The sequence below is a fragment of the Piliocolobus tephrosceles genome, chromosome 8 (assembly GCF_002776525.5).
Source record: "Piliocolobus tephrosceles isolate RC106 chromosome 8, ASM277652v3, whole genome shotgun sequence".
Lineage (NCBI taxonomy): Eukaryota > Metazoa > Chordata > Mammalia > Primates > Cercopithecidae > Piliocolobus > Piliocolobus tephrosceles.
In genome coordinates this window covers 100,720,793-100,738,258 of record NC_045441.1, presented here as the reverse complement: position 1 = coordinate 100,738,258, position 17,466 = coordinate 100,720,793, and the positions used below count along the sequence as shown (strand labels likewise).

The window sequence follows — 17,466 nt, the reverse complement described above, 5'->3', positions numbered from 1 at the left end:
GCCCCAGGCACTCAGAAGAAGGAACACCCATTTCTAAAGCTTGCAGAGGAGCCATGTAAGCTAGCAGCAGCCTGGCATTAGCTATCTCATCCCCATGCTCTGTAAACCACCACCCCAGGGGAATCTGCCAGGAACAACCCTCTGAGCAAATCTGGTGCCTGGCAGAAGGTTGGAGCGAGTGGGATTGAACAGGTACTATTTTATCAAGTAGAGCAGAAAGATTTAGTGGCAGAAGACAGCTCCAGAATTCCCCACCAAATCCAAATTGATCATGGCTTGCCAAATTGTCCATCACTCCATCCCAATCCAGCATAAGTGTTCTCTTTGCCTTTTCTGCCTGTATGAACCACTTGTACATAAAAAGCCAGAAATGACTGATTAATACCTTTCATTTATTTCTGCTCTTGGTACCTCTATTCATATGGTAACCCAAATGATAATCTGTATTCTATGCCAGCTGGGAAGCAATGGCTCAGCCTTCTTGTAAGATCAGGGTCTCTTCCGTAAGAGTGCATTTCACAGTCAGGTGTGATGGCTCACATCTGTAATTCCAGCACTTTAGGAGGCTGAGGCAGGAGGATCACTTGAGCCTGGGAGTTCGAGACCAGCCTGGGCAACATAGGGAGAACCCCACCTCTACAAAAAACTTTAAATTTAGCTGGGCGTGATGGTACATGCCAGTGGTCTCAGCTACTTGGGAGGCTGAAGTAGTAAGATTGCTTGAGCCTCGGAGGTTTAAAAAAAAAGTGTGTTTGACAATTACATTTTCAGGTAATATACTATAAATTTATCTATATTTGTTTTACAGGTTGTTTTAAAAGTTTTGGATCCCAGTTTTGAAATTGAAAACCCTTATAGCCCCTACATCCAAGGTATGAATTCCTTTATATTTTTCATATCAGCTTTAAAAAAATTTCAAGTTTGGCATATTCCTTGTAATTGCTTTCTTTTTTTTTTTCTTGAGACGGAGTCTTGCTCTATCATCCAGGCTGGAGTGCAGTGGTGTGATCTCAGCTCTCTGCAACCTCCGCCTCCTGGGTTCAAGCAATTCTTGTGCCTCGGCCTCCCAAGTAGCTGGAATTACAGGCATGTGCCACCCTGCCAGGCTAATTTTTGTATTTTATGTAGAGACAGGGTGTCACCATGTTGCCCAGTCTGGTCTTGAACTCTTGAGCTCAAGGGATCCTCCTGCCTCGACCACCGAAAGTGCTGGGATTACAGGCGCGAGCCACCACACTGGGCCTGTAATCGTTTTTCTATAGTATATTAAGGGTATATCAGTAAAGAAGAGTCCCTTGAACTGATGCACCTCAAATTCACTTTGATTCATTATTTTTCTTTCTTTAGACCTTGTGACATTGACAAACCTGAGGATAAACTTTACCAAGCTCCACACCCTTGGGGATACTTTGCTTGGAAGGAGGCAAAATGATTCCCTTGATAAATACTACTATGCTCTGTACGAGATGGTTGTTCGGGGAAGCTGCTTTTGCAATGGCCATGCTAGCAAATGTCGCCCTATGCAGAAGGTGCGGGGAGATGTTTTCAGCCCTCCTGGAATGGTGAGTTATTAATCCGAAAGAACAGTGGGCTGTCCTACCTGCCTTTCACTGTCCTGGTGCTGAATGTAGATGAGGTGCTCCACATGGAGATCAACAAATCTAAGTGCCAGTTTTATGCTTAGGTGGGTGCCATTCAGCCTATCCTAATAGGCCACCTAGGGCCCTCCAGTTCCTCCAGCCACAGGTGCTTGTGGATTCTGCAGCATATGGACATCATTGAACTAGTGAGCAGAATTTATACTTTAGGATTTCAAGATACTTCATCTTGCCTTCTTTTCATTTATTTTGTAGAGCATGGAGATTTGGTGGAGAGGGATCATATTGGGTTGGTGCAAAAATGCTGTTTTTGCCACCACTTTTAATTGCAAAATCTGAAATTACTGTTGCACCAACCTAATAATTTCACATTCATTCTCTTACAAAAATCTATTGAAGGACTTTTGTGTGCAAGACCCTGTAGTCAATGCTAAGGTATTTCAGCAATATCTGATGTTGTAAAATGTTCAATCCAAGTAGCATTCTTACACTGGGAATGGCTGTGTCTTAATACTGCAGATCTCTCTCATCTGGGGGCACTAGCCTTAAAAGATATTGTAGAAGAGTTGTAGTTTTATGCAGAGCACCATGGTGCGTGTCTTCTAAATAAATGTCAACTGTTTATTAGGCATACTCACACAAGGCTTAATGTTGAGCTAGTGTGCCTTCCCATTCAGCTACACTGTTTCCCATTCACTGGAAACAGAACTTCTCTCTCTGCATGTGGGTCATTTAGAGCATTTTGGGAAAATCCAGGAGAATCACATGGCTTTCTTCAGCTTCGTTCCCTTTTCTAACTCCCTCTTTTCTCTTATGCTCCTAAACAATCCCATATACCACTCCCCCACAACTCCGCACAAACCCCTTAGCCATCCTGTCCCTCACTTTATTGAGGGCTGCAATGTGCTGCCCTGAAACTAGAACTTAGAAAAGCCAAAAAGCAGTATTGTATTTTAGAAGTTCACTGAACTTTTAAAATTTTTATAAAGTTTAAAACTAGTTAAGAAAATAATAGAAGATAGTCAAGGTCGGTATTGTAATTAACATACGGGAAACTAAGGATCAGAGAAGTACCAGGACCTGGTATTTCATTTCCTATTTAAAGAACCCCAACGTCCCCAAGGACAAGCCCTCTTTTAATGCTCTATTTATTGCACAATGCAGGTTCACGGTCAGTGTGTCTGTCAGCACAATACAGATGGTCCAAACTGTGAGAGATGCAAGGACTTCTTCCAGGATGCTCCTTGGAGGCCAGCTGCAGACCTCCAGGACAACGCTTGCAGATGTGGGTGAAACTCAGTTCCCTGCATAGACTGAGTGTGCTCTGAGTTTCCTTATTTTGAGAAACGCTTCGTTCATTTCTGTGGGGCTGCAGGCACCAAAGTGGTGAGGCTGTCCTCCCAGCTCCTATAGTGTGATATCCTGATGTTCCCAATTATCTCACATAGAAGAATTGCCAACTTCTGCAACCCTCACACCACAAATTGTTTAATTTTAAAAATGAAACAGTAAGCATGTTGTGTGGCACCCTTCCAGTAGAGGTACGGAGCCATGTAATGGCAATATCAGCAGGGACAAGGCAACTCCAAGAATTTGGTGAACACTAGATTTGGTTCAGAGATCTGGACTGTCATCCTGAATAGTCATACATTCCATGAGCGTGACCTTAAACCCATCTGTAGGATAATAGGAGAAATGAGGCCCAGTATTGAGTTTGACAGGCTATTGTATTGTTTTAAATAAAATATTCAGGCTAATAAGATGCTGGTTTTGTTTTGGCTAACATGTTTGCTGCCTCTGAATTTTAATGAACTTCCAAACAAATTTGTTATTCAATTTCTTTTCCCAGACTAGGAAAAGCAGAATTTGAGGGAATGAAATGTCCCTAGAAGAGCTCTAATAAAAAAGCCTCATCCATGAGAGTCACAGTATACAAGACTCAGGAAAATGCAGCCTGACCTTAGACTGTTTACAGGAAAAGAACCAAAAAGACAAACAGTGTAGACATTACCATGAAGACAAATTTCTCCAAACAGACTGCCTTTCCCTCCAGGCCTTTGGCCCAGCCTCAGATGAGATAAAATTGACCGCAGCCCTTGCAGCTCCCTGCTTATGTGGAAAGAGAGGCCCGGCCGATTGAGCTTTGCCGTCTTCTCTAGGAATCCCAGAGCATGCAGAGCATTTCATGTAAAAATTTCAGTTGCACAAAGCGTAAGTCAGTAAAAGCATCCTTTAATGAATACCACAAATATTGCACTCTGTGACTTTAGATCACCGAAATGATTTACTTTTGTTCACTTGATTTTTTAAAACTACATATTTAACAAATCGGGAGCACATTTTATAGAAAGCGTAGGAGCAGAATCAGAGTACTAGAAAGATCCCCTGAGAGCACACATTTTCTCCCTTTGTTTTCTTGGTACATCTATACAAAGAACACAAAGTGGCAGGAGGACGCGGAGGACCAGCGGGTGTCCTGACCAGTGCAGAGGTGCTGGCTGTGCCACCCGAGGCTTTGGTCCACCTCTCAGTCACTTTCTTCTCCTCTCAGCGTGCAGTTGTAACAGCCACTCCAGCCGCTGTCACTTCGACATGACTGTGTACCTGGCAAGCGGTGGCCTCAGCGGGGGCGTGTGTGAAGATTGCCAGCACAACACTGAGGGGCAGCACTGCGACCGCTGCAGGCCCCTCTTCTACAGGGACCCCCTCAAGACCATCTCAGATCCCTACGCATGCATTCGTGAGTCCCCGGGCTCTGCCTGGATCCTACTCGCTGTCTGAGCCAAGTTCAGTTTGATCTTACCGGGGCTGCCCGCGCCCCCTCTGCTTAACGGCATCTCCAGACTACCCTGTTTTGGGGACTGGAGGATTGCAAAAATACCTCAGCTTTAAGAGCTTGTCCTTCTGCAAACAAGTTGATCCAAATAATCTGTGTCTGTCCTGGTAGTTAGGAAATTATGCAGGATTCCACGAGGAGAGGCAGACACCTTGAGTATCATGGAAGCCTGCTGGGGGAGGAACCAAAGTGGTAAAATTGGCTAAAACATTCGACTGGCTGTAGACACTTCAATTTTGCTGTTAAGATGCATAACCTAACATGTTACTTAACTTGCGCTTTTTAAAAACCTTTAAAAATCTTTTATCTTGAATCTCAACTTCTTAAATGAAATATTTCAAGCCTGTACAAAATAATAGAGAATAATATAATAGACACCTTTATACCCCACCATCAGCTTTCTCTAAAACAGTCTTAGCCTGTCACTCTCGGGACTTTAATGAAACATGACAGGCACCGTATCGATGTCTCAGGTACACAACTGTCCCATTTGTCTACCCTCCTTGCTAGGGGTAAACTCATATATTTTGCATTATCATGATTTTTTTCACACTTTCACATGTGTTTTTATCTACGAACAATATATGTTGACATGTTTTCAAAGTTTAGATAGATGATGTCATTTTGTATGTGTCTTTCAGCAACTTGGATATTTCATTCAACATTATATTTTTGAGACTTTTCCATATTAGGTAGCCTTAGTTCTTCCATTTTAATTTCTTATAGAATTTTTTCCTTTAAGTATGACAAAACTTATTTGTTCACTTTTCTTTGGATGCTGCAGTAAACATTCTTGTGTATGTGACCTTGTGCATCTATGCAAACTTTGTCCCTAGGATACATACCTAGCAGTGGAATTTCTGGGCCATGGAGTATGGACTTCAAATTGATTAAATAATGCCACATGGTCCCCTAAGTGAATATGCCATTGGCCACTCACACTATAGTAAATGGGAGTTCCTGGGGCTCTACATCCTTGCCAACACTTGATTTTGTCAAACTTCAATTTTTGCTATCTTGGTTTTATCACACTTTAATTTTCACTAATCAAATGGTATCTCATCATTGTTTTAATTTGCATTTTCCTGCAGGACTGGGACTACAGTGAGCCAAGGAAGGCACTTAAGTTCTAAAATGTAAGGAAGAACTCACTATCAGGGTGATGGAAGTGCAGGGCTAACACTTGCTGCTTGCACAAATCTGAGAGTGGATACTTCCTTAAATGTTACACTCCAGCCACCTTGCTTGCTCACTCTCGTCCCATCACTGCTATACATTTTTGCCTACAGAAATACTCCAACCTGATTTCAAATACCCAGTGTCAGTAACTGGGTCTGAAATCTTACTCTACTTGCAGACTAACAAGTTGGCCTGTTATTGTATCATGGATAACAGAAGACACAAAACTCTTGAGCCAAATACAAAAGACTTTATAACTCATGGCATAGCAAGCAACAAGATCATTGTATTGGCCGAGTTTCCATGTCCCCATGTCCCATGGGAGTGACACAAAGGATACCATGTGAATAGTGCACATCTAGTGAGTTTATGATACAGCTGAGGAACACTGAACTTGGAGGATTCATTGCTTTATAGCAAGTGGAAGCAAGCCTATTTTTTATGCAGGGGAAGATGCCACTCCATCCCTCAAGGTTGCTTGCTGCAAGCACAACTCTAAGAAACGGCTAGATAAAGAGCCAGTGGGGCCTTGCACGGCTGGCACACTTAGCAAGAACGTTCAGGATACCAGCACCCATTGAGGATTGCCTCTCCCACTACTCAGGGATTCCGCTTCTTAGGGTATATCCAAATAATGCTAAAGTGGGGGCGGGGAAGCTGCTATAAAATCTAACTTCAACTTTCATATAATAATAGTACATAAAATGAAGTCTTATACAGTGTAATTCAGTGGCCATCTGAATACATTCAATGTCCTAGATTTCAAACTTTAAGTGATCACAATATAGAAAATGCATCAATGAAATATTTTGGCTCGGATTACTCAGTAGGCACCTGACTATATAAAATTTACCTTACATGACGTGTTCAAAATTGATATAAAGAACTAGATTTTCAGAAAATGTATTTCTTTAGAGCAATTTCCTAAGTATCCTACAGTTTTTACCACAATCTGTAATCATGCACACACATAACTGTTATTGTTTTAAAAGCTATGTATTTATAAAAGAAGATTAAATTGTTCTCTTGGGTAGAATCAGGGAAATACAATTATTGAAACAGATAATCTAGGAATCTGGAAAGAGATTTGGAAATAAGAAACCAAATATTTTGAGCACATCAATCAAAGTCTTGTTCCTTAAGAACCACTGAGTATTAACTTGATAGTGCTTTGGAAAGAAAACTAGTACTCCTGGTATGAAACTAAGAAGTCATTCTTTGTAAACAAGGAATTTTTCCATAAAAGGTAGATGAGGAGTTTGTAACCAACTACTATCATGAGACACTCCAGTTTCTCCTAGTTTACCTCAACAAATGTTTATGTGTATATATACAAACAATGTGTATTTGAAGATTGATTAGCATTCTCATATAAATTTTCTCTAAGTTGTCCTCGTTCGAACCTAAATATTTACATAAGCAGATTCCAGGCATAAGGGTTGACTAATTTTAAGTTTTCTACAATTAAGATGCCATTAAGTTTGATATATAAAAGCAAGATTTGGTAGACTCAACTGCTGATAATAAAAGTTTGCTAGAATTATGTGACACCAAGACATTTAATTAGACTTCTAAAGGTCATGACACAAGGCTGTTTCGAAGAACGTTTACTATCTACCCTCCCACATCTCTTTCCCAAAGGATACTTCTGTGCATAATTAAATTATTCTCTGGAACTCAATACTGATACTTTTGATTGTCTCCCAAAGAAATTTTAGCTTTTTCCTTTTGGCCACTTCTAAGATGAATCCAGTTTGTTCCCTTCTTTCTAGAAGCAACTGGCTTTAATTAGAAGAAAATTGTGGTTTTTGCAAACTAAACAGAACTCAATGCTATTTTTTCATAGTGAGTCACCAGTCACAAAACAATAACAAATAACAAATGATTGAAATGTGAAAGATTGTGTCAGAGAGCAAACACCGGTTGCTTCAATAATGTGAAACAACTGGTTTGACTGAATTGTTTCCACTAAACTCACTAACCTAAATGGTGGTTATATAGACATGGTTTTAGACTTGACATTTTTGTTTTTAGTAATCCAAAGGAAGCATGTATAAATGTGAATGTGACTGTTCCTTAAAATCAGGATATTCATATTTTTTATTTTTATTGCCCTCCTTAAAAGTGGAAGCCCATGGAAACACAGAACCACAAAAGTACAAGAGACCTTGGTGGTCATCTAATGCCCAACAACACATTTGTCATCCATACCAAAGCCACAAGCGCTGTTTCAACATCTACCTGGACACCTCCGACGATGAGGGGTTCACTGCAGTATTGGACAGCCTTAACTATTAGAGAGTTCTTCCTTCAATCAAGTGCTACCTTTTGTGACTTCCATTCTCTCCTGGTTCTACCCTCTAGAATTAATTCAAACTGTCAACATTCTTTTTCATATGACACCCCATCCTTGAGTTGTTTAAATGTCTACAGCAACAACAACAGAAAAAAGGTTGCTACATTTATGGCTCCTTTGCTACAAGTGACTGTTTTTCCCATTTTCCAGAATCTCTTCTGTAAATCTTGACCTGTCAGCAGATTTCCCCCAACAAAACCAAGGATATGAATACTTCTCGCTATTCCTTCCCTTTCCTTCTTACAGGTGTTTCTTCCAAGGAAAATAAAATAGAATGTCACTTTTCCTTGTGACATATTTTTCTGTGATAGAGGAGAGACTTACTTTTTAACCAGGTTTCAGAGATTTTGACCTTATTTTCACCTTTAGTCTTTTTTAAATCTATTTTAGATGAAATTCACATAACATATTAACCATTTTTAAATGAACAGCAGTTCACCGGCACAATGTTGTCCAGCCATCATATCTACCTAATTCCAAAACGTTCTCATCATCCCCAGAAGAATCAATCTATTCTTAACATAATCTAGTCTTACTTGTCATAACAGCAGTCTTCCTCTGGTCCTCTGACTTTGGAATAATTTGAAAGTCATTTAAAAATATATGTGTGGATTTATTCAAAGTTTTCCAAGGCTAGAGATCTAGGAGACATTTCTGAATAGCTCTTGCCAAGTGGTCTAATAATTTAAACATTTAATTATTTAAACAAAGCAAGATAGTTATAGCATGGGTAAAATGCTGTGCTTATATTTCAGGCTTCCCACAATTTGCAATTAACTAAAATAATGAATGTCTGTGTCCCCAGCTTGTGAATGTGACCCTGATGGGACTGTAGCTGGTGGTATTTGTGTGAGCCACTCTGATCCTGCCTTAGGGTCTGTGGCCGGCCAGTGCCTTTGTAAAGAGAACGTGGAAGGAGCCAAATGCGACCAGTGCAAGCCCAACCACTACGGACTGAGCGCCACTGACCCCTTGGGCTGCCAGCGTAAGTCTACGGTGGGGGATGGGGTGAGCATCCATCAACCTCTATGTGGTTGGTTGGTTGGTTGGTTGGTTGGTTAGTTGGTTGGTTGGTTGGTTTTTGCAAAGGAGTCTTGCTCTGTCGCCCAGGCTAGAGTGCAGTGGCAAAATCTCGGCTCACTCCAACCTCCACCTCCCAGGTTCAAGCAATTCTCCTGCCTTAGCCTCCCGAGTAGCTGGGATTACAGGCATCCATCACCACACCCAGATAATTTTTGTATTTTTAATAGAGACGAAGTTTCACCATGTTGGCCAGGCTGGTTTCAAACTCCTGACCTCAAGTGATCTCCCCACCTTGGCCCCTATTTGTTTTAAAGCTTGGGGCTGTCTCTGTCTGCCCTAAAAATTGATGATCCTGAATACCTAAGAATCCTGCCAACCTCTGGGTTTTAAAAAGTAACATGCTGGTTCCCGTAAATTCTAAGTGGTTAGTGGAGAACTTTTTTTTTTTTTTTTTTGAGATGGAGTCTTGCTCTGTCGCCTAGGCTGGAGTGCAGTGGCGTGCTTTCAGCTCACTGCAACCTCTGCCTCCTGGATTCACGCCATTCTCCTGCCTCAGCCTCCCGAGTAGCTGGGACTACAGGCGCCTGCCACCACGCCCAGCTAATTTTTTGTATTTTTAGTAGAGACAGGGTTCCACCATGTTAGCCAGGATGGTCTTGATCTCCTGACCTTGTGATCTGCCCGCCTCAGCCTCCCAAAGTACTGGGATTACAGGCGTGAGCCACCACGCCCAGCCAGTGGAGAACTTTTCTCTGTGATTTGCTGGGTTTATCATAAAGGACCAGCAGGCGGCATTCACATTTTCCCTACTGAAACAAACAGGGAAATGCCAAGAAATTTAACGCCAAGTTGCAAAAGCTCTTTTGGTTTCCACTAGACCTCTACATATGAATCCATTAAATTACAGTATGCATTTCTGCAAGATTGATGTCATCTCAGGCAGTTTTCAAGTGGTGGTTTGTTTGTTTATTTATTTATTTATGAGACAGAGTCTTGCCCTGTAGCCCAGGCTGGAGTGCAGTGGCGCGATCTCGGTTCACTGCAACCTCTGCCTCCCGGGTTCAAGCGATTATCCTGCCTCAGCTTCCAGAGTAGTTGGGATTACAGGTGCGTACCACCACACCTAGCTAATTTTTTGTATTTTTAGTAGAGACGGGGTTTCACCGTGTTAGCCAGGATGGTCTCGATCTCCTGACCTCGTGATCCACCCTTCTTGGCCTCCCAAAGTGCTGGGATTACAGGCGTGAGCCACCGCGCCCGGCCTCTTTTCATTTTTTAAATTATGTTTCCACTTTCTTCTCACACCCCTTCTAATATTGATCCACATGTTCTCTGGTAAAGAAAAAAAAGTAAAGAGCTCAGGGAAGGCGGGGAGTGGAAATAGAAGAAAACCTCAGCAGTTTTCTGAGGCCAAATGAGCCAACCTTCAGCTATAGGATCACAGAAATTTAGAACTGCTCCGGGCCTCCATAGAGCTAGATTCCTCAGGAGCCCTGGGTAAATAAGTTCCATTTGGTGACAGCCTCCTGCTCCATGTTTTTGCCCATATATGGAACTGTGGATTATTTGCATATTTAGAGAACATTGGGCTGAATCTTTCTGTAATAAAATGCTCTTCTTGGGTTTGATGGCAAAATTAAATGTCATGATAATGAATTATGTATCAAACCAATTTCCCATCATACCTTTCAGCATTCCACATGTTTCTCTGACTCTCTGACTAAACTGATGTCCTCCAAGAACAAGCTGAACATTATTTTGGTGTGTGGGGGTGTATAGCAGCTTTAAATTTTTTTTTTTTTTTTGGGCGGGGAGAGACAGTCTTGTTTTGTCATTAAGGCTGGCTTACAGTGGCATAATCATACTCACTGCAGCCTTAAACTGCTGGGCTCAAGCAACTTTCCCACCTCAGCATCCAAGTAGCTAGGAGTATAAGCATGTGCCACCACAGCCATCTAATATTTTGTTTTTAAGAGACGGAGTCTCACTATGTTGCCTAGGCTGGTCTTGAACTGATCCCAAGCAATCTTTCTGCCTCACCTTCCCAAAGTGCTGGGATTCTAGACATAAGCCACTGTACCCAGCCTATAACAGCTTTACTGAATATAATTTACATACCATACAATTCACCCTGTAAACAATTCAATAATTTTTAGTGTATTGGAAGTTGTGTAATCATCACCACAATCGATTTTATAACATTTTCATCCCCCTACAAAAGAAACCCCTCTTCTGGGTATATACTCAAAATAATTGAAAGCAGAGCTTTGAAGGGATATTTGTATTTCCATGTTCATAGCAACACTAACCAAAAGGTGGAAGTAACCCAAGGATCCACTGATGGGTGAGTGGATAAGCAAAATATGGTGTTTACATACAATGGAATATTATTCTTCCTTAAAAAGGAAAAAAATTCTGACACATCCTTCAATCAACATGGATGATCCTTAAGGACATTATGCAAAGTAAAAGAAGGCAGTCACAAAAAGACAAAGACTATATGATTCCACTTACATGAGGTTCCCAGAATAGTCAAAATCACACAGAAAGCAGCATGGTGGTTGCTAGGGCTTAGAGGGGAAAAGGAGTGGGGAGTTATTATATAAAGGGCATAGAGTTTCAGTTTTGCAGGATGAAAAACATTCTGGAGCTTGTTTATGCAACGATGTTAATATACTAAACACAATTGAACTGCCTGCTTAAAATGGTTAAGATGATATAGTTAGCAATGTTTTCAAGTTTTATCCATATTGCAGATTACATCGGTCTTTATTTTTTATTGCTGAATAACATACTATTGTACAGCGGTGCCACTTTCATTTATCCCTTCATTAGTCAATGGGACATTTGGATTATTTCCATGAATGTTGGTATTTGCTGCAAGTGTATTCCTTGCTCTGGTAGCATGTCTTCTTAGCCTTTGCAACATATGAAGGGCTCAGAAATGTCTATGGGTAAAGGAGAAGAAGGAGGGAGGGCATTAAGAGAAAAAGTAACAAAGTACTAAGGGAGAGAAGAGAGAGCAGGATTCCAGATGCATCTGCCGGAAAAGGAGCCATCAGTAATAACCATGACTCCCAGAAACTCCTGCCCAGCCTGGTCAGCATCACTCAGGGTTACTGTGCCAGTACTGCAGCATGTACGGCTAACTACACCTACTTGTCTCCTCCTAATTGCCATCCAGTAAAACTACATAAGGCTCTGGAAGTGTCTGACATAGGATTTCCTCTGTGAGGTTATATGCAATACAATAATCACCAGCCAGGCACACAATAAACCTGGCAGGGCAGGCTTCTCTGTGTTCTTGCAGTTATGCTTCTTGCTTTGTGTGAGCTATTAAGTGCACTCACAAGAGCGGAGGAATTAAGAATGAGAATAATTGTGTATGCTGTGCTTTCAGCCTGCGACTGTAACCCCCTTGGGAGTCTGCCACTCTTGACCTGTGATGTGGATACAGGCCAATGCTTGTGCCTGTCATATGTCACCGGAGCACACTGTGAAGAATGCACTGTATGTATTTGACTAGCATTTCCCTTTTATATAATGATGTGGATTTCTATTGCCATTGCCTAGGTGAGACTTGGTTTTGCTAATCTCTTTCCTTTTCCTATTGTGTTTTAGTACTCCAGTGGTATGAGTATTTACACTACAGAAATCAGCAAACACTACCTATCAGCCTCCCTTCACCCCTGCATTGAGCTGCCTGTTAAACATTTACCAGCACACCACTGGACTGGACTAAACCGATACAGGCACAGATGTTATTAGATTTATCCACTGTTTTCCTGAAAATGCCAAGCAGTAGAATAGAAGAACATTTATCTGCCCATGTTTTGGGCCACCAGAACTTTCTTCTATCCCTTGCACACAATCCCCTTATCATCCCTACCACGCCCTTCCTAAAAATGTTTTGGATAAGGTCTTATAAAAAAACAAACATAGGTTTAATGTATTTTAGATTCCTGTGGGAAATAAACTCTTGGATTTTTCACAGACTCTACTAAACATACAAGCATATATCATCTAAAATTAGTAAAATAAAACATATTCACTCCATAAGAAATGCATGATGCAATTGAGGAATTCAAACCCAACTCTTTTCTTTGTTCTCCAATCTTGGCAGTTCACCGTGACATTTTAGAAAGAAAAAAACACAAAAACTTAACCTAATAAAAGAACAGTGACCTCGATGTGTCTGAAGAAATGTAGCTGATGAATAAGAAACATATGCCTATGAGGACATGGTTTTGTGCTCATATTTTAAGTCGTTTTACTGAAAACAGGATGGGGCAGACAGGGTGGGGGAAAGAAGCAAGGAAGGAAATATGACGAAGGGATTCTAGAAGAGAAGTCAGAAAATCTGAAAACTGTACTTTAAAGAGAAAGGTCAGCCACGCCAATCTCCATGACCATAAGTGTGTGACACAAAAAAAGGAGCACAGTTGGTTATAGCATCATCAAATCCTGAAATTATGTGATCAACCAAATCATGTAATTCCAGACAAAGCTTAGGCTCAGGCTGACTTTTTTCACTGGCTGGTTAACTGCTACGTGTCTAGTACAGACTCACTCTTGCTTGCAGGGCAAGCAAGCAAAATAACTGAATAGGGACCCCCCATGGGGGAACTGTCCATCGTGGCTGAACCCGTGTACCCACCAGGTTCTCCATATCCACATTTCTCCAGTGGCACCCTGGATCTGCCCTGAGGTGGCCAGCATGGCAGCATTCCCTGTCCTAGAGGGAGTTTTCACAACCACATCCTGTGGGAAGCAGTCCTTGTCACATCATTTTTTTTTTTTTTTCTTAAACTGAAGTTTTGGTTTGGGGAAAAACATCAAGTTATTTGTCACATTGTGTCCAAAGACATCAATGTTTAATATCTAAAAGATATCTTTTTGAGTAAAATCATGCATAAAATTGTACCAAGATACAAAAAATGTGGATGCTTAACAATACCATTTCCAACGAGAATTTCATACCTACTAAAATGTAAGTTTTATCGGAACATGTTCAATTGAGATTGGTTGGAGAAGACTTTTTTTGAGCATTTTATACTAAATATTATAACACTTAGAAAAATAGTTATTTGTATCTAACCAGCTGTTTATTTTGAACAACGGTCAAGATGTTGCAATGATGGAAAAAGTCTGGAACAACAGAGTTGACTCTCTCACATGGATTCATGTTATTATGCCAAAACAACTGATTGATAAACAAATGCCTATGCTAAAGTGTGATATTCATGTAATATCTCAAAATTAACTTGAATGATTTCTCTGCCTTCAAACATTTCAGTATTGCATGGGTAAAATCCCCAGGGATTGTTGTGGTAAGGGAACCTATAAGTTTTATTAAAAGAGTTACATAGCCGAGCCTGGTAGCTCAGGCCTGTAATCCCAGCACTTTGGGAGGCTGAGGCGGATGGATCATGAGGTCAGAAGTTCAAGAAAGAACAGCCTGGCTAACACGGTGAAACCCCGTCTCCACTAAAAATACAAAAATTAGCTGGACGTGGTAGTGGGCACCTGTAATTCCAACTACTTGGGAGGCTGAGGCAGGAGAATTACTTCAACCCAGGAGGCGGAGGTTGGTTAAGAGCGTATCACTGTGCTCCAGTGTGGACAAAAGAGCAAGACTCCATCTGGGTTAGGGGGGCGGGAGACAAAGGCAGTTACACATAGGCTGGTAGAAGAACTTCGATTCCAATAGAACTTATATAACCCAGCCTGAGCACAAACTGGTGATGTCAGAGGAATTGTAAGACTTCCATTGCTTTTCCACTTGACACATTACATGGACAACCTTCCTGTCCCCTTCATTTTTTTTTTTTTTTTTTTTTTTTTGAGACGGAGTCTCGCTCTGTCGCCCAGGCTGGAGTGCAGTGGCCGGATCTCGGCTCCCTGCAAGTTCTGCCTCCTGGGTTCACGCCATTCTCCTGCCTCAGCCTCCCTAGTAGCTGGGACTACAGGCGCCCGCCACCTCTCCCGGCTAGTTTTTTTGTATTTTTTAGTAGAGACGGGGTTTCACCGTGTTAGCCAGGATGGTCTCGATCTCCTGACCTCATGATCCGCCCGTCTCGGCCTCCCAAAGTGCTGGGATTACAGGCTTGAGCCACCGCGCCCGGCCTGTCCCCTTTATTTTTAAAAAAATTTTTTGAGATGGAGTCGCACTCTATCACCCAGGCTGGAGTGCAGTGGCATGATCTCGGCTCACTGCAGCCTCTGCCTCCAAAGTTCAAGCAATTCTCCTTCCTCAGCCTCCCAAGTAGCTGGGACTACAGGCATGAACCACCATACCCATGCAATTTTTGTATTTTTCATAGAGACGAGGTTTCACCATGGTTGGCCAGGCTGGTCTCAGACTCTTGGCCTCAAGTGATCCTTGGCCTCCCAAATGCTGGGATTACAGGCATGAGCCACTGTACCCAGCCCTGTCCCCTTACTTCAAATCCTGGAGATGGGAGATGTGTCTGTGGAGATCATTAGCCAAGCACATAGGCCAGGAAGGCTTCTCTGAGATGGTGCAGGCTGTTTGGCTATTTGATGTGTGGCAATTGCATTGTAGTGATTTCAATATTGCACTTCAGAGCAACAGTATCTTTATAGCAGGAATCAGCTGAGTCTGTTTTCTCTGTAGGTTGGATATTGGGGCCTGGGAAATCATCTCCATGGGTGTTCTCCCTGTGACTGTGATACTGGAGGTGCTTATTCTAACGTGTAAGTCAAATGAGTAAGTTTTATAGCAATATTCCTTATTTAAACATAAAAGCACATTTTATTCTGATATGCTCATAGTCATAGGTGAAAAATTTCATTCCATGACAAGTGATGATCTTGAGACATTAACTACAACCCTTTGATTTATTTCACTTCAAATATTTCCAAGGGTGAGGTAAACAATCCTTCTGCTGGGTATCCCACCACAAACTGGTGGCATGGGTGCTTGAATACGTGTGACCTGCCTAAAACACCAGCTTTTTCCATCCTATAAAGAGAGATCCTAATGCCCCCTTTTTGCCAGATTTTAGAGCAGAACTGGGGGGAAAAAAGTGGCCGCCTGGGCTCCATGACCCTGGATTCACTATTCAAGACCAGTTATGTTAAACCCATGGCCTTTCTACATCTGCCCACAGGACTATTGATTGACTGATTCTCAGGATTGCTCCAAACTCAGGGAGCATTAACCCAGCACCCCTACACCTTCATTCTATACTCACCTACTTTGTATTTTTCAGGATGAATTGCTTTTTCCTCAGGTGTTCACCCAAGAATGGGCAGTGTGAATGCCGCCCACATGTCACTGGCCGTAGCTGCTCTGAACCAGCCCCTGGCTACTTCTTTGCTCCTTTGAATTTCTATCTCTATGAGGCGGAGGAAGCCACACCACTCCAAGGACTAGCGCCTTTGGTTCGTATTTCATTTACTTTCCCTACAGTCTGTGTTTGATGACACATCAGTAAACACACACAGCACATATTTGAGATCATGGTTAAGATACCTAGAGAAGAATGCTTTTGCCCAAAGATGCAGATCAGAGTTTGTTATAACCTACAAATTCAGATTATATAACTCTTGAGAGCAGAGTCTCTGTTTCATTCATCTTTGTCTCCCAGGTCTAGCACAGGGTCTGGCCCATCAATGTGAATGGATCAAATTATGATGAAACAGACTTTACTTTTGCTGTTTCAAGGTATACCCATCAGACAAAATGTGTTTATTGAGTGTCTACTTCTCCATCTCCCCATGATACTATAAACTATAAAAGGGTGAGGTGGATGTGTACAGCATTCATCATTGTTGCACTATAGCACAGTGCCTGACACACTGTAGGAACTTTATAGATATCTGCTAATAAATGAATGACGAAGGTATAGAAGGTTCTCAAGAGTGTGACTCCAGATAGGAATATGACAAAGGAAAGATAATTCAAGGTGAAAGTCTTTAAGGAGAGAAAGCATGTGAAAGTTGATCCCAAAGACAGGATTTGGACAGATAAAGAAAACAAGGGGAATGAATTCTAGGTTCCAGTAACTGAGTCATTCCTGGAATCTCTTCCTTATCTGTAAGGACAGATGGGGAGGGATGAAAATGCCCCTTAGGAGGCTTGGAATTTGCTCTTTTACTGACTACAATCAAGACCATAGCATGAGATTTTCATTGCCCCTACTTAGATGTAACAACTACAGTAGGTGGAATCCAAATTCCAAATGAAATAATCCATTGTCTGGGTTCTTCTTCGTGGTCTTGAATATTGCATCTTTATGATGTTTGCTGAAAAAAAATTTTTGGAAAGAAGTATTAGTATGTCTGTTTAGGTCATAACTAGGTCTCACTTTTTAGATAAGAAAACAGAATAAACATAATTATCTAAAATAGATGGATGTAGCACCCCCAACACAGCACCTACTGAACAAATGTTTATCCTGTTACCAATTAAGTAGACTAATATCAAGTATGCCAATACAACTCTGAGC

General features: G+C 41.5%; 1 protein-coding gene across 3 annotated transcripts in view; it reads left to right on the top strand.

The window, feature by feature from the left end:
• The window catches only part of LAMB4 (laminin subunit beta 4), a 110,498-nt gene that overhangs the window by 22,923 nt on the left and 70,109 nt on the right, over positions 1–17,466 (top strand). For all 3 annotated transcript variants that reach the window (XM_023183105.1, XM_023183104.2, XM_023183106.1), the window contains exons 7-14: positions 809–872; positions 1,348–1,562; positions 2,763–2,883; positions 4,150–4,338; positions 8,775–8,954; positions 12,393–12,502; positions 15,630–15,709; positions 16,249–16,399. In XM_023183105.1, coding sequence (XP_023038873.1) covers positions 809–872; positions 1,348–1,562; positions 2,763–2,883; positions 4,150–4,338; positions 8,775–8,954; positions 12,393–12,502; positions 15,630–15,709; positions 16,249–16,399 — 1,110 coding nt within the window. The remainder of the gene's footprint in view (positions 1–808; positions 873–1,347; positions 1,563–2,762; positions 2,884–4,149; positions 4,339–8,774; positions 8,955–12,392; positions 12,503–15,629; positions 15,710–16,248; positions 16,400–17,466) is intronic.